The sequence below is a fragment of the Empidonax traillii genome, unplaced genomic scaffold (assembly GCF_003031625.1).
Source record: "Empidonax traillii isolate 1590-97213 ecotype Southwest subspecies unplaced genomic scaffold, ASM303162v1 scaffold84:size2688230, whole genome shotgun sequence".
Lineage (NCBI taxonomy): Eukaryota > Metazoa > Chordata > Aves > Passeriformes > Tyrannidae > Empidonax > Empidonax traillii.
In genome coordinates this window covers 1,483,991-1,506,161 of record NW_020955277.1, presented here as the reverse complement: position 1 = coordinate 1,506,161, position 22,171 = coordinate 1,483,991, and the positions used below count along the sequence as shown (strand labels likewise).

General features: G+C 37.7%; 1 protein-coding gene across 1 annotated transcript in view; it reads left to right on the top strand.

Moving 5' to 3' along the window:
• Positions 1-22,171, top strand: part of TRIM24 (tripartite motif containing 24) — a 58,789-nt gene that overhangs the window by 20,346 nt on the left and 16,272 nt on the right. The window contains exons 2-9 of the mRNA XM_027881160.1: positions 179-297; positions 8,390-8,537; positions 10,857-10,989; positions 12,303-12,419; positions 14,094-14,208; positions 14,875-15,021; positions 17,617-17,734; positions 21,877-22,142. Of these exons, the coding sequence (XP_027736961.1) occupies positions 179-297; positions 8,390-8,537; positions 10,857-10,989; positions 12,303-12,419; positions 14,094-14,208; positions 14,875-15,021; positions 17,617-17,734; positions 21,877-22,142 (1,163 nt within the window). The remainder of the gene's footprint in view (positions 1-178; positions 298-8,389; positions 8,538-10,856; positions 10,990-12,302; positions 12,420-14,093; positions 14,209-14,874; positions 15,022-17,616; positions 17,735-21,876; positions 22,143-22,171) is intronic.

Here is a 22,171-nt window from a genome sequence, read left to right as displayed (position 1 = left end):
ACATGTAAAGGTTTCTTCAGTGATTAATGAGAATTAACTTCTTTTTGCCCATACCTTATTGACAGGAAAGTATTAAAACATCCTCTCAGAAGTATTTATCCTTGTAAGCTGTCTTTGTAGTTGTTTAATATATCTTAGTTTGTGCAAGCATAATGAGATTTTTTTTTTTCCCCCCTAGTCGGTGTTATCCGCTGTCCAATTTGTGGTCAGGAATGCGCAGAGAGACACATCATAGATAACTTTTTTGTGAAGGATACCACAGAGGTTCCCAGTAGCACAGTAGAGAAATCAAATCAGGTAAGTGCATTAACATGTAATCAAGTTAACACCTTTTGCATGGGTATGCATATCCTTGGCTTCTTGCTGTGTGGCCTTTCTGCCGTTCATATGCAGATAGAGCTCCAAGTACTTAGACATCACATGGGGTAACTACTCTAGAAAATCAGTTAAATCTGTGAAAATGCATGTGAAGAAGGTGGTTATCTTACTGTAAACTATTTCAATTGTTGATAGAAAATTTCATCATGTTAGCAAAAGATAAAAATAAGGACTGAGCACTAGAAATAGGAATTTCTATGCTTTGGACAGGGTACGTGAGGCACACTTTTAAGCAGAGACTCGAACAACACTGCATCAGGAGATCTCAGTATAAAATGGAATTCTCTATTGACATCAACTTTATTTTCCTTATGTCAGTACTGACAAAACAGCACTAAATAGCTGGAGTCAAGATGCCGAAGAAAAGGCTTAAAATTGTAATTGGGGAAGATGGTATGTTGTAGGGATTTCTTGTTTGGTTTTATTTATGTAGACTAGCTTTTCATTTTGCAGTCGAGTTATAGCTGTCTCTTAAAAACTGCTTGTCTGGAATAATAGTAATGTCGGTGTGATTTTTTTCTCATTATGATTTTCAGGAGGCAAGTACCAGTGTGGAAGCTGTACCAAATGAATAATCATGTCTATGTAGAACCACAGTTTAGCAATCTCTGTTATCAAAATATTGTATGTCTTCATTTTTAGCTAGTAAGAGAGTATCTCATGTATCTCTTTACTCAAAAACTTTTTAATAAAGTCCAGGAAGTTATTGTAAATAATTCAGCCTCTTTATATGTTGCTACATGCTTTGTAATAATAGTACAAAAGGGTTGCTATGTCAGCGTGGCTTGAATTTTAACTCATCCCTTAATATTGGGGTGGTAGTCTCCTTTTATTTTGAAAATGCCTCTTTTTTCCTCTTCCTGTTTTAGGGATACATGTTACTGGCTCTTGATTTGTTTGTTTGGAGTGCAGTGTCTTAGAGGTCCTTTACTGTGAATTCTGGTTGTTTCAAAGATCAGCTGAAATTTGTGCTCCTGTACATGAATGGGCACGTCCCTTGGGAACAGATGAAATTCCCCAGTCAGGTTTGTGATACCGGCTCACTGACTGCTGAAGGCATTAGTGTTGTCATTATCTCTGAGGAGCAGAACTTATGTCTGGAAAATGTTAAACTGTTTTCAGCTTATAAGATATTTTGAAACTAGATTTCTGAGAAATGATAGACCTTACCAGAAACTGAAATTGAGTTGTGAGTCTCTGGAAGTACAAACAGTGTTCTTGCAATGTAGGACTGTTTGACCTTTGCTTTTTTTGTGTTTGGGAAGGGGGAGGTGTTGGTTTGTTTTTTTTATTGTTTTGTTTTCCCATGGGTAGTGCAGGAAAATATCTGAGTTTTGCAGATGTTTGTGGGATTTACACAGTCTAGCAATACTGTGCCAGTAAGATTGACAAAATGCATAGTCCCTGTTAAAAATTTGATAAATTTTATAGTGACTTTAAAATTAGAATGAGAAGCAAAATAACAAATAACTTTGTTATGCAGAAACAGTCCTGAATTATTTTGGGGGACTGGGGCTGTACCGTATCCTCTGCTTAGTTATACAACAAGTCCTCTAAGATACCACTTCGTGGAGAGGTGATAGGAATGGATTTTTTCTTTTTCCTCAGGGGTGGTGACATATTTTGATGTCTCTGCTCCCCCCTCACCGTTCCCCTTTCCCCTCTCAGTTTTTCTTTCCTTTCTGTGAAAGTTAAGTGGGGAATTCCATCCATTGAGTGGTGTGAGCAGATGTCAGGGAGGTTCTTGAAAGCCTTTATGTTTCCTTAGGATCCCTTCTCAAACTTTAGTCTTACTCTTCTGTTCCATATTTGTTTCTCCCTCTCCCTAACACAAACCAGCAGTCTCACATTTAGAAAGCAAGTCTGTTCTTCAGCTAGGTTCCCTGGCTGAACTCACCACATTTTCTGCAGCCGTTGAAGACAAACCAGCAGACTTTGCTGAACCTTTGCAGAATAGGACATTAATGTGCTTTTCTGCTGACTTTTTTATAAAAGAATTGGAGCTAGATGTTTGGTTATATGCCTGCTAAGTGAGCACGTACCTTACCTCTTGGAAATGAATTATGTGCTGTTCTCTTTGAATAGATTTATTTTGGTATGATAATGACAGGTTTTGTACATTCCTTTGTACGTTGATGTAAAAAGGTTCTGAAAACCTCTCTGTTTAGTAACAGCAAAGTTAAATCAATAATAGTTAAACAAATTAGTGTCCTGTTCAAGGGGGAATATTATGAGGTTTAAGAATGATACAACCTTCTAATCAGCCTGTCTTGTTTTACCTTTGAAGGAGCAAAGAGAAAAAGTAAATTTGCCATTAGCAAGACAGGCAACAGAGCAGAGGAATTAAAGTGGAAAAGATACTGACACTTGCAGGATATACTGGATCAGAGATTCTGTCAAAAACTTTGACTATTTTATAGAATTTTTCTTCTGAGATGGTTAATTTATCTTTGATAATTTGGCAACTTTATCAGGATGCTTAAGAAATTAGAACTAGAGGCAGGCCGTGGGTTCTGTGCAAATAGTGTAGCTTGGAACCATTGGTCTGTATCTATGACTAGCCTCTATATGTGTATTGTCAGGAAGGACTAGTTTGTTTTTATTCAAGAGAAACTGCAAAAGATCTCTTTCAAATAAAATGTTTGGTTGTTTCAGATATAAAATGGTACAAAAACTAAAATAATTTTCAGCATATTGAATTAAAACTGTAGGAGTGAATGTCATATCATGGAGCCTGGCATTAAGGGATGAGAGAAATAACTGGAACCCATTAAAATGCTATCTTTTTATCTAAAATAATGTTTATCTTAACCTGATTTGGGCAGTTCAGTACCCTACTTAAATGGCTGTGCTTTATAGCAATTAGTACTGAAAGCTTCAGAAGAAAAAGAAGTGAGCATAAAGGAAGTGTAAAACTCCCCATTAGGTATTCCACAAGGGCTTTCCTGGCTAACACTAAAGATTCTGTGCTGTCTATTAGCATGGGAAGCTTTCCAGGAGGAAAGAAACAAACAGGCAATGCAGTTATGATACTCCTGAAAGTAATCATTGTAGGTTGTGGACAACTAGGACATAAATACTTCAAAGGAGCAGATGCTTTATAATTTTTTTCACATTGTGATTTCTTGAAAGACTTGGCAAAATTATCAGCTTCTAGAGAGAAGTTTGAAAATAAAAATTAATTCTACTTCATTTCTAAGAATGAGCGGAAAGGAGCTGACCCGAGAGATGGTACTGAAGCAAGTGCTGGATTGCAGTAAGACTAAAGGGTAGACAAGTGAGGGAAATTTAGGAACTTTAGAGAAATTCAGGAACTTTAACTGAAGCAAATTGTTTAATATGTGGAAAACCATGAAAGTAGAAATGAAGTGTGAGATTGATGTAGCAGAGATCACAGCGATAACATGAGTGTTGGTGCAGCATCCTGAGATTCTAGGGCTTTTTAGTCTAGGTCCTAATTCTCGTTACTGCTGTGTCCAAAAGAGAACATACATAAAAATATTCTTTATTTTTACTTTCTGTATCTTTACCAGTTACTGACCAGAGAGTTTTAAATACTGTAGTAGGAATGAAGAACAGCTGGGCTTTATGTGAGATATTGGGAATGTAGTAACAAAGCAAGGTGCGAGCTCAGACCTGATACTGGATCCGAATACTAGCACAGCAAGTCTGACTGGCATAATGAGGAGATTAACGAGGACAATTTAGAGGAATGTTTTTCTAGATTTGTATGGTGTCAGATGAGCCACTATGTGTTTTTCCAAACAAGAACTATATGCTTAAACAGCTTATAAAAGGTGTACCTGTGCCTAAAATATCTTTGAAAGCCAGTGGTTTAGGGCAGTGGTTCATTGACTCAGGGGGTCACAATGTGGTGTTGTGTGCTTTGGAAAGATGTGGCTGTTGATTGGATGGTGGGATAAGAAGGCACATGTTGACTCATTTTGGGATATCAACACATGGTTCATATTTAGAGTTACATATAGGCAGGAATGCCCCAAAAGACAGCCGCTGTCTTTGGTGAATTTGTATGTACCAAGAGATAGTTGTATAACTTTTAGCATGGATGGTTTTTGGATCCAGTAGAGGAAAGCATTGCATCTAATTTACACTGGTGAAGTTTGGAGCATTAGTTCACTGAATATTCATCTGGACTACTTTGCTCTCTTCCTTTAAAACCTTTGCTTGATTATTTAATCTCTTTAACACTCAAAGTATATTTAATTGGAAGACTGGTTAGTTACTACAATAGCTGAGAAGACAGGTCTATTACCTACACTCTTTCATGTAAATCTGAGGTTTTTTCTGTTGCAAAAGCTGGTATATTTACTTAAAATACTACTTATCTGCAACATGCTGAGTAATTTCTACTTTCATTAAATTCAACTGAAGGCTGAAAGAACACTTCCCGGGGTTATAAATACTAGAACTAGTAACTGAATTAAATTTAATTACAAGGAAAACTCAATTAAAAATGAATACCTGTCTAACTAGAATAAAGGCTTACAGATTAACTAGAGAGAGTTTTCTTTGAAATCACTGAAACGCTGCTTGTATGAGTCACAAAAATAAGAATGAAATAAGTTTTAGGTTTTGTAAGAGCATAACAAATATTTGCAGTAATTGTACTTCTGTGTACTTTAGCTGTAGAACTTATTCTAATAACTAGGAATTTTAACAAAATCCAACCTATGTCTGAAAATGCGTATTTCAAATCAGAAGTGTATAGAAGTAAATCTAGTTTCTACCTAGAAGGCATAGCTGTTTTGACAGCTTATGTTATGATGTCTATGAAAAGCTTTAGAAATTTATTTCACATCCATTTGGTGGCTTTGAAGGGTATAAAGTTGGAATATATATTTTTGGGCCTACAAAGGAGGAGTTTTGATTCATTTGGCAGCAGCTGATTATTGGTTATTGAATCACAATCTTCATCTCATTCTACATTTAGCAGGTCAAACCAGTTGAAACAGAACAATAAAGCCTATTGAAAAAGAAAAATAGACAAAAGTCTTGGAATCTTGGAGGAATGAATACCTTAAAAACTCTTTGAATTTATTTAAATGCCCTGGCATGTAGCAAGTTCATCTGCCTAATTTTGCCAAAGGTGACCTGTAAAGGCCTGTGGGGGCTTGGTTTGTTTTATTGTTTGTTTTTTAATTGGGTTCCTGCCTTATTTTTCCTTTTTTGTTTGTTTGGGTTTTTTTTGTTTTGTTTTGTTTTGTTTTGCTTCTTTGACTTAAAGAATGCCTGAAAGACATTTTTTTTTTCTGTGCTTATTTTATTTTCACTGTTGTTTACACTAGAAAACCAAATATCCAGTCTGTTATTCTCCTCTGTGACTTACACTTCTGGTTATCTGGGGACATAGCACAATCATACCTCTCTGGCAAAAAGACTGATTTGAAAACTTTCTCATCCTGCCCAGTCAGTTCACTGCCCAGTCAGCAGTGCTGATGTAACTGAGCCCTGGGCTCTAGTGATGTAATAAATCTGGTTTTATGCCACAGTCTTGCAGAGAGTTGCATTGGCACACCTAAGACAAAAGGAGGGAATTTCTTTTATGAGAGTTTCTGCCAGACAGAAGGTAATGCTGAAGTAATGCCTCAGTGATACTTGCTGTTCTAAGGGCTTTTTCCCAAGAAGATGTGCTGAGTCAAGAATACTTTTCTTTCTTTTTTTTTTTTTTCTTCCCCAAAATGTCATTGAATTGAAGGGTTAATAGCAAGTATTGTGGTTTAACCTCAGCTGGCAACCAAGTACCTTGCAGCCTCTCACTTCCCCCTCTTTGCTTTATTTTCTGCCTCCCACCTTCAGTGGAATGGTTAGAAGAATTGGGGGTGGGAGGAGTTAAAACTGTGGGTTGAGCTAAGAACAATTTAATAATTGAAATAAAGTAATATTAAATAATTATAATAATAGTAGTAGTAGTAATGGAAGGCGGGAGGAGAGAGAGAGAGAGGCGGGGGGAGAGAGAGAGAGGAATAAAACCCAAGACAGACAAGTGATGCTCCGTAAAATTCTTCACCACCCACCGACTGATGCCCAGCCCAGTCCCTCCCAGCCAACTCCCCATAGGTTATATATGGAGCATGATGTCCTGTGGTATGGAATATCCCTTTGGCAAGTTCAGGTCAGCCATACTGGCTGTGCTCCCTCTTTGTGCATGTCCTGACTGGCAGAGCCTGGGAAGCTGAAAAGTTCTTGACTTTGGATAAGCGCTACTTAACACACTGATGTTCTAGTGGTTGCTATCAATATTATTCTCGTAATAAATCCAAAAACACAGCACTGTGCCAGCTGCTAAGAAAAATCAAAAAACAGCAAACTCTATTCCAGCTGAAATCAGGACAGCAAGTAAAAGTTTTCAATTTCCTGATTACAATTCACTCCCTTTAATTGCTTTATTTCCATTTTCTAGGCCTTTTTTTATGATATCCTGACCTTGGTATTTCTACCTAGTCTAGTAGTCTGGATAGGACTAAGAATTTTATTGCTAAGAGAAGAGGGAGAAGAAAAAGAAAAATCAAGGAGAAGATTAAAAAGAAAATATTCTTTTGAAAAATAAAACTTCCAGGCATCATTTTTTTAAAGAAACAGAAAAAAGGGCACAAGCCCAATTTTTTCTCCTTTGCAGGTCACCTTTAATGAAAAGAAACTGCTTCAATCTCCAAGTGACAACAAGAGGGGTCAACAACCCTTGTGTTGTAACTTCATTTCTCAGAAGATAATTGCTTTGAGAGGCAACATGATCCAGAAGAATAAACACATCATTGGGAATCTGGAACTTCTATGTTCAAATTCCAGTTCTGTCAGTAACTTGCTATGTGGCTTAAGGCAAGTTTTGTGCTAATTTTCCTGTTTTTCTTGAAGGGGAAACTGGGACATAGTTCTACATACGTATTTTCTATCTGCATAGGATGTAAATATTTGCTTCCTCTTTGACTTAATCTATATTTACCTTGTGTGGGTGCAGAAGTTGTTTCGTTGGGGTTTTTTAATCAAATTGAAAACAAAACTAAAATCTAAAATTTTCTCCTTTCTGCACCTGCAAGCAGAATTCTGTCACTGTGACCTGTAGGATATCGCAGTCTTCAGATACCTTGGGACTTTGGTTTGCAGCAGTGCTCAGTGTTGACAGAAATGGTTGGTAGTTACTTAAGCGAGTATCTGCATAAGCACGTTTGCTATTTTTTGCTACCAAAACCCCCTTGAAGGTGGGACTACAGAGGCATTGTAAAGGAGGAGTAAACAATGAAATAATGTTATCAACATGTGGTGTTGTGTAGCATTCAAAATTTTCATTGTGTTGTTCATAGTGTGGTTCCATAGCAGTTTTTTCTTGTGGGTGTATTGACTCTGGGCAGAGAGGTTTTGGTCTGCTGTCATGTTTGTTTTCCTGAATTCATTTTTTTTCCCCTAGGTCTCTTGGGTACAAGTCCAAAGAGCCCCAGGAATTAACAGGCCACACTTTGAAAACTGTTAGGCATTGGTTGAAAATCTGTTCTAGGGTAGCTTTTCTGATAAACTTAACAGGAATACTGTCTTTAAGTGGTGATGCAGAGATTCTTGAGAGGAACCCTGCTGTGTGTGCTTTGTGAAACTCTGAGCAGGGGACCAGAAACTGAAATTAAAGCTGAGGGAGGCTTCTAAAGTCAGAACAGTGCTGATCATGTTCTGTCATTAGTAAATATTTCCCAACAGCATCTTGTGTACAGTAAACATTGCATGGCTTCTAAGGGTGCAGTGGCTGGCAGAAAGTAGTGGTTTGACTTTTATCATGTCAGGTCAAGATTTTAGAGTAACACTGACAAAATGACCTCTTTCTTTGAAAAGTCACATTCAGTTACTTTTACGCAGTTATTTATAGTGTTCCTGTACCTCGGGCAGTTTTCCATTCTAATTTCACTGTTTTCAGAAAACTGTAAAAGTGCACTGATGATGTATGAACAAGAGCTTGTATGTATATTCTAAACTTATTTTAACAGCTACTTTTTCTTCCTCTCATCAGGTCTGCACAAGCTGTGAAGACAATGCAGAAGCTCATGGTTTTTGTGTGGAATGTGTAGAATGGTTGTGCAAGACCTGCATCAGAGCTCACCAGAGGGTTAAATTTACAAAGGATCATACTGTGAGGCAGAAAGAGGAAGTATCTCCAGGTAACACACTTGATTTATAATTTCCCAAAGAATGTATGTCTGCCTTGGAAAACTGTACTGGACCACCACTTCTTTTTTAAAGTGATATACTTCAAAAATTGTATTCCTGAACCCTAGTAAATGCAAAAGAACAGATTCATTTTGATATAGCCCTTTGGTGCATATGAATTAGTGGAACCATTTTATTTTTCTGGCTGGTAGTGGATATGTTTTCGTAGTTTCCTGCCTTCCAGTCACTTATTTCAATTTTTGTTGCTAAAGGCTGCAATCATTTGAACAAATTATGGTGTTTCTTTGAATCTTCATCTAAGTGGATCTCTTAATTGACGCCACTAACAAAAGAGAAAACTTTATTTTAAGTATTAGATGCATTAGAACATAGCTACTGAATAGAAGACTTCACTAAGGCTGGGACTATGAAAGCTGTTTTTCTGTCATTTTTTTCCCGTCAGATAGGCTCTAAAGTTATAAGAAAACCCTACAGGTTGTTTTTTTCATAGGAATTTTCATTCATAGGAATTTTTTTTTTTACATGAATTTTATCTCTCACCTGGAGTGATTGCACATTATTGTCTAGACCTTGAGAGATCAGTTGCAGAAAATCTCCTTTAGGCATTTGGCTCCTCTACTTTATGTAGAGGTCTACCAGATGGTTTATATGAGCTTTACTGTTGTATTCTGCAGCAAAGGGAGCACTAATAGATTGTATTTTTTTCAACAGTCTAACTATAAGCATACCCAGTTAGCAGTGAAATGTGCCAGAATTCATGTTTTAGCTAAGTATCTTTTAAGTGTGACATGTTTTGCAATAGAACTGAAAGGGAAATATGCTATGACTTAGGGTATTTTTCCTCAGTAGAATCTAGGATAATTCAGGCTGGAAGGGACCTCAGGAGATATCTAGTCCAGCCTCCTGCTTAAAGCATTCATCTGAGAGCAGTTCAAGTTGCTCTGGGCTTTATCTGTTCAGGCCTTGGGAGCCAACAGTGGTGAATGTGGCGTACAGTACAGCCTCCCTGAGAAATCTTGGCTGTTCTGTAGTAGAAAAAGTTGTACCTCTATTCATTGAGAACCTCTTTTGTGTCCATTTTTTCTGATTGGTATTTGTCTTTTAGTGACATTGTAGGACAATAATAAACATAATAGGACATAACGAACAAACATTTTACCCTTTCTAATGCATCCATTGGACTTGCATGATTTTTCTTGTAAATATACGAATTTTTATATGATTTAATAAATTACTCTATATTATTTTAAATATATGCATTATAATAGAGATGTATTGTCATTCCACCCTATCTGGATAGGGTGAATTTTATGTATAATGTGGGATTTAACTTCTGCAATCTGTTGCTCAGAAGGTATCTTCCACCATGATACTTAGAAGATATACACTGTGTTCTGTATCTCGCTTTCACATGGGGTTAGTCAGAAGTGAGTACTGAGTGTAGTGACAAAAGTAGTGGGTAAAAGTGGCTGATGGACTGTTAGGCAGAACATGACATGGTGGTAGGAATGGTCTCAGTTCATTCAGGCCTCCTTGAAGGATACAGTTCTGAAAATAACTTCCTCCAGATTTCTTGAAAATAAGTAGATGAATAAGTACGGGAAAGAGATCTTATTGATCTACAGTGAAGGATGGGCTGCAGTGTGAAGCCAGTTTTCATTACAGGCCATATAATCCTCACAAACTCGGGTGTCCAACCTAACTCTTTGGAAATTCGGCTATGTCGATTAAATTGTTTTAAAGAACAGATTTAACTTCTATGATCTGATGGTGTTACCTATGCTCTTTAATATTTACTCAGTAGAAACTGAAGAGAGATCCCTCACCCATTTAGAAGGGGGTCTTGAAAGGAAGTTAGCAACTCCTGCCTATTGCATTCTGGTTTTTTTATACTTCTGAATGCCTGTGTCTTGATATCCTCAACCCTCCTTTCACCAATTCAACTGAGAAAGAAGACAGAGCATGAATTAAGTCAGCCATCTCCTCATTTCCATTTAAGAAAGGAACTTGCTGGTTGTGCAGTGTTTTGCAGCTGCAGCAGTACTGGCTACTCCTTTTGTAAATAGTTTTGTGAGGCCATAACAGATTATGGTAATAGGTTCTAGACATTTTCCATGAGAGAGGGTGCTAGCTCCATGCTTGAGCAAGAGTGAGACATTGCAGTTTAAGCTTAAGGCTGTTATATTCTCCATTAGGTGGCCTGATACACATTTACAGCGTCTAGGGGAGGAATATAGTAAGAAAAACCAGGAGAATGCAAATCTTTAATAAGTTCAGGAGACTGACTAACATCTTCCTTTATTCAACAGAGGCAGTTGGTGTGACCAGTCAGCGACCAGTGTTTTGCCCTTACCACAAAAAGGAGCAGTTGAAGTTGTATTGTGAAACCTGTGACAAGTTGACCTGCCGAGACTGTCAGTTACTAGAGCACAAAGAGCACAGGTATCAAAGCAAAGCTTATGTTTTATACATCCCACTTATAGGAAGATAGCTTGAAGTAGATTGTAGTCCTAACTGTATGGAATACAGTCAGGTGAAAAAAGTGCAAAATGAAATTTTCTGCTTGGAAATGAAGCTCACAAATAAACAGAGATTGTATCCAAGAGAATGTGACTGATGAATGTGTGTTAGTTTAGAATAAAACCTAATTCCTCTAGTTGTTAATCCGGTGACTTTAATGCAAGACCTTTCTTTTACTGTCAAATTATTTAGATAGAATTTGTTGCTATGCAGCTCTTCAGAAAGCACAGGGACTGTGTTATGCAACTATACACTTCTGTGTAATTTCTCAATTTGTCCTTCAACAAGATGATTATATAACAGAACATTACCAAACAGTCTCAGAATGGAGCAACTGGGGATTTTTTTCTGTGAAGAGCTCTTCCAAAGGAAGAGTAAACCTACAGTTTGGCTAAACTGTACTTTGACCACACTATTTATAACACTCAAATCTTCGTGTTGCTGTTCTTTGGTCATCTCTTACGTGTCATAGAAGCTGAAATGCAGAATTGCAAACAACTTCTGAGTTCACGACAAAAATCTTGCTGGTTAAAACATACAGTAGTGGTCTGGGACAGATGCACTCTGGTTAAATAGTAGTATGCTCTCTATACCTGATGCAAACACCCAAAAAGCTTACTTGCCTGACCAGGTGAACATCAGTAGGTTGGCCACTGTTGCTCCTTGGAACAGGCTAAATGCTGCTCTTGCAGAGTTGCAGTCTTCCTCTTGAATTCTCCTTTTCTTAGGATTTACATCCCTTTTCTTTCTCAAATTGTTGATTATATCAGTTCCTTGATTTAAAATGTTTCAGTTCCTTAATTTAAAATCAGTTCCTTGATTTTAAAATGTTTATTTGAAATTAAAACTTCTGCCCACTCAGCAATTTCTCTTCTATTTCTGCATCCTTGTCTTGCACAAAGTAATAGCTTACATGTTTTCTCATATTCAAAGTGATGACTACATAAAAACATTAATTTTTCTTTTATTAAAATTAGGCCATGGTCACACAATATCCTTTTGTATTTATGAAAATCATAATCTCTCCCCCCAGTATTACAGGAAATAGACTATAGAATCAAATGTACTATAAATAAAATATGTCAGCATTTGCTGACATTTGCTTCCATGATGACAGTTAAATTTTGGACTTCAGCAGCAGCTTTCTTCAGGTAAAGATTTTGGAAGGCAATCTGTTTTTTAGCAAGTATATCACACCTTTTGCATATGTAAGTACTCAATGCTTTTTACTACAGGTACCAGTTTATAGAAGAAGCCTTTCAGAACCAGAAAGTGATCATTGAGACACTAATCACCAAATTGATGGAGAAGACTAAATACATAAAATATACAGGGAAACAGATCCAAAACAGGTATGTATCAGATTTCGAGGTTAAAAACTGACTGAAGGCAATTTACATTACAGGTAATTTCTTGAAATGTTTAAATTAGTGTATTTTGTACCTCTGTCCTTTTATTCTTCCAGAAAGAGAAATTCCAAAGTCTTCAGTTCGCTGTAGTGACTGGTTCAGTGTGCTTGGTTGTGTTAGGTAACTCCTCTGCTCAGCCTGTGAACTTAATGGGCAGCAGTTGCTTGGGTGCAACAAAACAACTTATGCAATAAGGACTGTAGAAGGCAATCTTAAATGCTTCCCCACCATCAGCACACTTACTTTCTTAGTGTAGATCCCTCTTAGAAAGTGAAAGGTTATGACTCATGCTTTCATAATGCTTGTAACACGTATTTGAAGATTTATGTAATACTTTTATGCTTGGGGCTTTATTCATTCTGTACTACAAACCTAGTGATGGCAGAGCAAAGCACAAAAGGAGTTACCGTGGCTTAGTTGGTAAAACACCTTGCCCTGCTGAGCCAGGAGAAGGTAATTGCCTAATGTTTGTTCTGCCTGCTTTGCTAGAAGAACACTGTCGGAGCACTGTTCTGTTCTGTTTACTGGACCAAACTTTCATTATAGAAAGAATGCTAGGATGTAGACCATAAGGTAATAAATCAGGTAAACTAGACGTTTAAAGTAGGTATCGGAGGCTCAGAGCCAGGATTTTGCAAGCTTGAGGAATGAGGGTCACCAACAAAGTTGAAAAGTTCAGCCCTGAGGAAGACAACTGTGGTGACCACCAGAGGGGATGAAGGCCCGCTGTCAACCACCACAGTGAAAGACTACACATGCACCAGAGAAGATTCTGGAAAGTCTCTGCCCAGAGACTAACTTACTTATTAATATGTATGTTATGGGACGTAACTGTGTACTTACAAGCATATCAGATAGCATAAGTTGCACTTTCAGGTTGAGCACGGTTTGTGTGATGCAAACCACCTTGCTCCCAATGTTGCAATAAACAAATACCTTTCTGCTTAAAGATGCGAAGTCTCTGAGCAGTTCTTTTATTCCGAGGTTTTTCGGCATCACTAGGAGAAAAACCTGTAAAATGCGATCTGCAGTGGGCCTTTGTGACTGCTGCTTCAGCAGAGTTCAGAGGCAGCAGCACCCACGGAGATTCAACACAGTACAGGATGCCGAGATGCAGCTTGAACTCTTCCTTCATCTTAGCAGTAGAGGTTTTCCCAGTATAAGATTCTGCTTTGCTGTTAGGAATTTGAGCACTACTGTTGAAATTGGACAGTCTACTGGTTTTGTTTGTAATGGAGTGCCATTCTGCATTAGATGGAAATTAGACTTGAGCAGTTTTGAGTGCCATGGACCATTCCAGAAATGTGCCAAACAGCGGAAAATCAAGAATTTCAACTACAATGAGCATTTAATTTTTATGAGTGACAGATGTCAGTAATTTTACAGACTTATGGCGTTAGAATTTGCCACCAGTTAATTAATTTTATCATAGGTCACTTACTTGCTCTTTCTGTTTCTCCCAGTAATATCAGGACTATAAGTATCTGATGATATATGGATTAATTGGGGCATATGACCAAGAAATATTGTAGTCTCAGCAACAGATTTTTTTTAATACTGTGTAGAGGGAGGGTTTGGGAGCTAAAGAACATTATTTTCTGTTCTGTCTACTTACAGAATTCTTGAAGTGAATCAGAATCAAAAGCAGGTGGAACAGGATATTAAAGTCGCCATATTTACACTGATGGTAGAAATAAATAAAAAGGGAAAAGCTCTGCTACATCAGTTGGAGGTAAGAAACATTTCTAAGAAACAGAAATGTCAGTTGTAATTTTTTTTCTATGTATTCACATTAAAGTAAAAAACATTTCTAGCACTAGTCCCCTGTGCATGTCCTGTCACAATTCCAAAATGGAGAGATGTTCTGTACAAGCAACTTGAGCAGGTGGGATTTTGGTGGACGAGAGTTTGGGTTTTGAGGAGCAGTTCCTGTTTTGTTTGTAATTATTATCTGTGTTCTCTGTGTTGGGAGTCAGGACTTTCTCTGAGCCCAGTTTCTTTCTCCATGCTTTTGCAATTCTGTGCATCATACATGAAAAGTGTTCCCATCAGAAATTTTCATAAAATCAGCAATCCAATAGCAAATCACAAGATAGAATTGTCTAGAATGAATACCTGGAAAATATTACCTGGAAAATATTATAACGTGTGTGTATATAAAGAGGCGCACACACACACAAAAACACATATATATATGAAATTTGTTGTAAGAGAAAATGGGAATTAGCACAGAAAGTCCTGATATCTTGAATAAATGTATACTGACTTTTCTGTTTGATAGCTGTATCAGGGGGCAGCTGAGAGAAGAGCTAAGTGAAACCACATTACCATTGTGAACTACAAATGCCTGTTAACTGTAAGTTGAACTCTTTGACTGGAACTGCTTTTCTACTTGCAGACTCTGGCAAAAGAGCATCAGATGAAACTTCTGCAGCAACAACAGGAAGTGGCGGGTCTCTCTAAACAGCTGGAACATGTCATGAATTTTTCCAAATGGGCAGTTTCCAGTGGGAGCAGCACAGCACTCTTGTACAGCAAACGCTTGGTAAGGTTAGGAAGATAGCTATCTCCGTTTAGTTAGAGACTTTAGTTTAGGCACAGATGCTTGTCAGTAGTGGTAGGGTATTAGAATTTTTAATAACTTTCTACTAATTGGAATATTTATATATAGTTTTTCATGGTTTTCTCTTAAACATAAACACAGAATATTTCTAATAATTTAGCTCTCTGATCATGATTTTCTCCTGTTAGACTGCCATAGAACTGTTGTTGTAGGTCTGCAGAAGTAGGAGCAACTCCTTTTCAGTGGGTTGAAAACTATGAAGCTGTGAAACACTGGGAAAAAAAGTTGTGTGTCCTACATCATCACTGCACTTCTTTTCAGTAATTGCTACAGCTTCTAAGTTATAAGTTTATAAGATGGTATATATCAGTGTCTGATATCTAGCATTTTATTGCAAAAATTACTGTATTTTTTATTCTGTCAGACTTGTCTCCCACTGAAAGTCTTCCAAAATGGATAAAAATAAAGCCGAGGCTTTTGTTTTCCCATGTAAACAGTTGAAAAGCTAAATATTTCAATGCTGTGACACTTGGGATCTCAGTACATGTGCTCTCGCTAAGCTGACTCCTCATAGTGAACAGAAATCCTAGAATATTTGAAATAAAAACCAAACCAAATGCTGACCATGATCTGTCCAAAGGTTACTAGATTGTACTAGCCTGTTAACAGAAACCTGCGACTACGTTGAGGAAAGATGCTAGATCTGTTTTTTACCAGTTCCCAGAACTGGCTCACAAAGTTTTTTTCTTTATTTTCTCATTTCTTAGTTGAGCACTTTCCAGGGGAATTTGTGAGATTTGTTTGGTTAGTTTTGGGGTTTTCAGTGGTTTATTCTTTTCTTTTCTTCTTTTTTTTTTTTTTTTTTTTGACATCCTTTGTTTATACTGCAGGCTATAGCAAATAGTGGAATATTACTTGGTTTTATCAATTCCAAGTAGTTCACTTGGAGAGACTCTGCTATGTGAGTAGGAGAACCAGTAGCGTTGCAGGCATCTTAATCATATAAACATTATGCAATTGAAGAAAAAAACCATCTAGCCCATAAAGCCTCACCAAGTGAGAAATATTTTTCAAAATAACAGACTGAGCTTTAGAAAGGTGGTGTCACTTGGGAGCTGAGTAGCTAACCTGTCTGTGGGCAACTGGAAAAATCTAATCCTGAACAGAGATGCGTAGAGGAGCATGTGAGAGTTCTGCTCTGGCGTGTATCTAACTGCTTCAGCCCAGGAGGGAGGAATGCCCTTAAGTGCAGTGTTACAACTCAGAGGCTGTATTTCAGGGAAACAGCACAGTAAACTTTTTGCAGGAAGACAGTTTCCCAGCCTAGTTCTCCAAAAACTAAGCACTGTTAGCTACCACTACTACTAACAGGAGGTAACTAGTCTAGTCACGAGTTTATCTACGGTTGTATGTGTGTACACAGTAATAGGAAAATAATGGATCAAACTATGACAAGAACTATGTGTGACCAGTATTGGTAATGGGACTAGAATTTCTATAGTGTAGTGTAGTTGATTCTGGTAGTGTTCACAGAAATCCTAAGAAATCTATATTCAAAACACTAGTAGTGCACTTAAAATTTTCCATGGTCAGTAATAAAACTTAAGTCTTGCTGATTTTGTTTATTTGGTCTTAAAATTGTCCTGCCTAAAATTGAAAAAAAAACTTGTAAACTGGAAGCTCTTATAAAATTCCACTGTAGAAAAACCCAATAGACTTGAAACAGTTAAGATGATTTTGCTAAGTATGTCTGTTGAAGTTTTCCAGGAAATAATCTATCATTCAAGAAACCAAGTGTTGACCTCCTGAAGTTTTTTTTTTCTGTATCTGGTGTGTGAATCTAAAATTAGTGCCTGTTATATTTCTGTATATCAGTGCCTGATATTTCCAGTGAAACAACTACAAGAAAACATTTTCTTTCTAGGAACTAGATAAATACTGAGCATTTGATAGAGTATTCTCTTGTGTAATCATAGTCCATTCCTTTGGAACAAAGGCATTGGGAGAATCTGAAAATACCTGTGAATCTGAGAGTTTTCAAAAACAGACTTTATAAAACTCTGTTCTTTGGCTATCTGAAGAAAACTTAAATCTAGTACAAAGGAAAATTCCCTGCCATGATACTTGTTCCTAAATGGATGGCGTACTTTTCTTTGAAAGAAAAATGAATGGGCTAGTATAGATTGGGGGGATGGTAACACAGCAATGGTTATGTGAATATGGATTTCACATGCAAGTAGTTAAAGTCATTAAATGTAATGACCAAGTTTGTGGGAGGATATGTATTTCTACAGGGAAGAACTTTTTTGGGTTTTGAGGCAGTAGTTGATTTGTTTTTAAAACTACATTAGAAATAAGGAAAAGAAGTTAAAAATATCTCTTTATATGTAGCTTGTACGTGTCTCTATCTTTAACCTCAGTTCTCTAGGGGCTTGTTCAGGGTTTTATTTTTGGCTGGTTTGTTTGTTTTGTATGTGTATGTGTGTGTGTGTGTGTGTTTGGGGTTTTTTGTGCTGTTCAATTACATGGCTCTGGCCTCAAAAGAAAAAAAAAGTCTTGTTTTTGTTCCTGTTTTAGATTACATATCGTCTACGGTATCTTCTCCGAGCAAGGTGTGATCCTTCACCAGTCACTAACAATACCATCCAGTTTCACTGTGATCCAAGCTTCTGGGCTCAAAATATTTTCAATCTAGGTAAGATAAATTTTTATTAGCCCTTTGGTGTCTTGATCCTATTTTGAAAGCAGCTTTCTTTTTGTGAAGATAGCCTCTGCATTATTTATTTCTTGATTTACTATGTTAAATTTATTTCCTTACCTGTAGGAAACATTTAAAGTGCATAGCATGGGAAAAATTATTATTTATGAATGCTTATGATAAAGTATTAACGAATTTACCTTACCTGAATGGTACATGTGATGGTGAAAATGGCAGCTTTCAGTTTTCTGGTCAATGCACATAACTTCTGGCTTCTGAGACAAGGAACACAGTCTATAACCCTACTTCACATCCTGAGAGAAGGGTTCTAGAATTCAGTCTCATTCTGCATCTTTCAGCCCTTTCTTCTAATTCAGTCCTGTCTTCCCAAGCTGAAACTGTAGCAGCAACATAATATAGAATCATAGAATATCTTAAGTTGGAAGGGATCCATAAGGATCATCGAATCCAACTTCTTGCTCCTCACAGGACTACCTGAAACTAAACCATATGACTAAAAGGATGATACAGAGGCTGCATGAACTCTGGCAGGCTTGGTTCCATGACTGCATCCCTGGGGAGCCTGTTCCAGTGACCACACCCTCAGTGAAGAACCTTTTCCTAATGTCCAGTGTTCATTTGCTTCCTTGTCATGCCAAGCAACAAACCTTGGAAGAATGGGATGAAGAGAAAGGGGAAAATGCCAAAGAAAAACAGAAGGACAGGGAAGAGAAAACTACTTTTTGACAGTTGTCTGGCTTCTATATGGTCTTTCCTGAACTTGTGGGGTGGAATTCAGAAAAAAGCATGTTCTTAACAGGGTTGCAAGAGTATTTAGTCTTTATTAACGTCATAGATTTTGAGCTAGTCTCTGAACAGGTCTTTACATTTTTTCTTACAGCTATAAATTGCTGCTAGGGTTTTATTATACTGGTGATTTCCAGAATCAGGAAGCTTTGCAATTAACCTGCTTGTGTGATAGCCTGAAAGCCTTAGTTTAATGAATCATAGAATTGTTAAGGTTTGGAAAAGACCTTTAAGATCATCAAGTCCAACTGTCAGCCTAGCACCACCAGCAAGTTCACAATTAATCCATGTCCTCAAGTCCATATCCACACATTTTGTGGAAATTTCCAGGGACGGTGACTCCACCACTTCCCTGGGCAGTCCATTTCAATGCTTGACAACCCTTTCCATGAAGAACTTTTTCCTAAGATCTAATCTAAACTACCCTGTTGCAACTTGGGACCATTTCCTCTTTTCCTGTCACTTGTTACCTGCAAGAAGAGACACATCCCCACCTCACTACAAGCTCCTTTCAGGCAGTTTTAGAGAGCAATAAGGTCTCCTCTGAGCTTCCTTTTCTCCAGGCTACACACCCCCAGCTCCCTCAGCTGCTCCTTATAAAGCTTGTGCTCCAGATCCTTCACCAGCTCTATTCTCTGAAAATGCTCCAGCTCCTTATGTTTTTCTTGTAGCGAGGGGCCCAGAACTGACCACAGGATTTGAGGTGTGGCCTCACCAGTGCTGAGTACAGGGGAACAGTCACTCCCTAGTCTTGCTGGCCCCTTTATTTCTCACACTGGTCAGGATGCCATTGGCCTTCTTGGCCACCTGGGCACACTGGTGGCTCATGTTCAGCTGCTGTTGACCAACACCCCCAGGTCCTTTTCCATGGGTCAGATTGTCAGCCAAGAAAATAAAGCACCTTAGGAACTCAACAGCTTAGAAGCAGGAATTAAAGATATTAGAGGTTTTTTAGGATTTTGATTGCTGTCATGGTTCCTTTCTCTCTCCACTGTTAGTTTGATGGGCATTTTTGTTTTTCTGTCATGTACAAAAGGCTTTATGAGATACCTGTGGGACCTTTTCTACCTTTCATCAGAAAGTGCTCTACTGATGTACAGAGGTGCAAATGTAATTTTCTCTACAAAGTCAGAGAAAGAAAGTGTTATGGCAGTACTTTAAGGCAAAACAGCTTCTTTTCCCAGACATGAGGATATTGGATGGCAGCATGGAAGTTCTCCCAAGTTCCTTCTTTATAAATAATTATTTTTGAGAAAGGAATTGAAAGTGAAACTTTTCCAGAAACAAACTTTCAAGATCTATGGTGATAACTATGAACTGCTGGTTCACTAAGGTGATGAATACAACCAGAACATGTTTATCTGTCTGGCTGCAGAAATCACAACCTTTAGGCCATTTTGTTTCTAATCAGACATTCAATTTCTGTAGATTTAAGAACCACCGAATGAAAAATAAAGCAAATCTGAGTAAAGAAGCAAGTTACTTTAGAAACTTTTGAATTCTGCTCAAGGCTGCATGTTGCTGACAGCATGATAACACCTGTACACTAATGGGATAGCTCTCTTATGAATTTCAGAATGTATGTAAGAAAAAAACCATCCAGCATTTAAAGCATTTCATTTCCACAAATTATATGGTAAGCCATGGTTTTCTGGAGTAATGGAAGGGAATCATTCTCTGTCGTACCTTTGAGTAAGTAGCTATACCACAGACATTAAATCAGGAAAGACTTTTGAGGTTGTAATTAGACTTGGAGAGAACAGAAGTGCAGTATGGTTTTGATAGTTGATTGTAGTACTGTCCATACCATTCTTTGTCAAGGTATATCTTTTTCTAGAGAAAGAAAATAAAACATCTGTTTTGATTGTAGTGAAATATTTCATACAGTCATATATGGTAAAAAGTGTTATTAATTTGCATTTTCCCCTGCTCACTTTAACGTTGACTAGACCTGTTACAGACTTAATAAAAGGTACTAGGCAATAGGTGGGGGTTTTCCACTGTGTTTACCGTATTTAATATTTTTGTTAAGGACTGATGTGGTACAATCATGATTAAAACATATGCAACCCCAAAATTGCCAGGTGTCAGTATGAAAGTAGTGTTATTGGTGTTGGCTTGCTGCGCTGTTCTGCACCACAGTGTGTTGGCTAGCCTCCCTCTCTGCCTATGGCTAGATGGGGAAGTAGAATGATGCTACAAGCACCGTTTCTCAGCTCTTGGGATGAAAAAGAGGAATATAAAATGCAAGAATTTTCCTCTCCCTTCAGATAATCTATCCCCGAGTCAGGCTAGACTGCACAGGATCCACAGATTAGGACTCATGGATAATAAGAAGAGGAATAGCAAAGACTCATTTCAAGTTGTTATGTAACAGGGATTTACCAACTGTCATGTGGTGCTCCTACCTCACGAGATAAAAACTCTCCTGGGAAGCAGCCATAAATGTCTGGGAGAGAAGAGAGTATGAGATATTTGTCTCCAACTTATGTTGAAAGGCAGTTGTGCAGCCTTCTGCAGGTCATTGGAATTTTTTAACTCTCGGTCTTGGACTATATTTTTACCTACTTCACTCTGTTTCAAAAAAGAAAGAGTCATTGTCTTTTCCTCTACAAGCAGCAGGCTATTTCCTTGAATCAGACAAACTGTTCGAGTTGGAATTCGTGTTTCTTGGATGAGGTAGCCAGAATTTTGCATGAGTTTCATGTAATCACTCTATATATATCTTCAAATAACATCTCTCACCCACCATTAATCTCTAAAAGTTACTTGTCTAGTCAAATTTCCTTCTAAGTCAGTAGAGACAGATAAAATATCTCCTGGAGGGTGCCCATCACATGCTAGAATTGGTGCTGCGTGCCACTTGAGAATGCCCTTGGAGTATTTGAGTATTTCAATATCCATGATGTTGACTCAGAAGCCAGAAAGGATCACAATATCTTTAGGTTTTATGATACAGTTAAATCTTTCTATCAGATGATTAGATCAGGATACCCTTTCCTATCGAAACTTTGTTTCCTTGCTCTTTTGGACAGGCCAGGACACCTTCCCAGGAGAAACCACTGTATAGAGGAGGCTGCAGCAGAAGACAGTTTGCTATGAAATGCAATGGTTTTTTTCAGAGGAGCAAACAAAATAAATGGAGTCCCTTATCTCATTCAATTTACATTACAATAATGAGTGGTGACCACATGTTATAAAAGGATCTAATTATGAAAAGTAGCATTTCTGCTAACTGACATACTTTATATTGATTTTATCTAATTATGAAAAGTAGCATTTCTGCTAACTGACATACTTTATATTTATTTTATTTATTTTGTTTAAAATAGGTTCTTTGGTAATTGAAGATAAAGAAACCCCACCACATGTGCCCAAGAGCCCTGTGATGGAACCAAACTTGCAGCCACCAGGCAGCTTACCTTCAAACCAGCTCTCCAAGTTCCCAACACAGATAAGCTTAGCTCAGCTCCGACTCCAGCACATGCAGCAACAGGTCATGGCTCAGAGACAGCAAGCTCAACGCAGAGCAGGTCCAGTAGTTTTACCAAATCCAAGAATGCCAGGAGCCATGCAGCAACCTCCTGCTTCCCATCAGGTAAATTATGATTATTTCCAGGGAAGAGT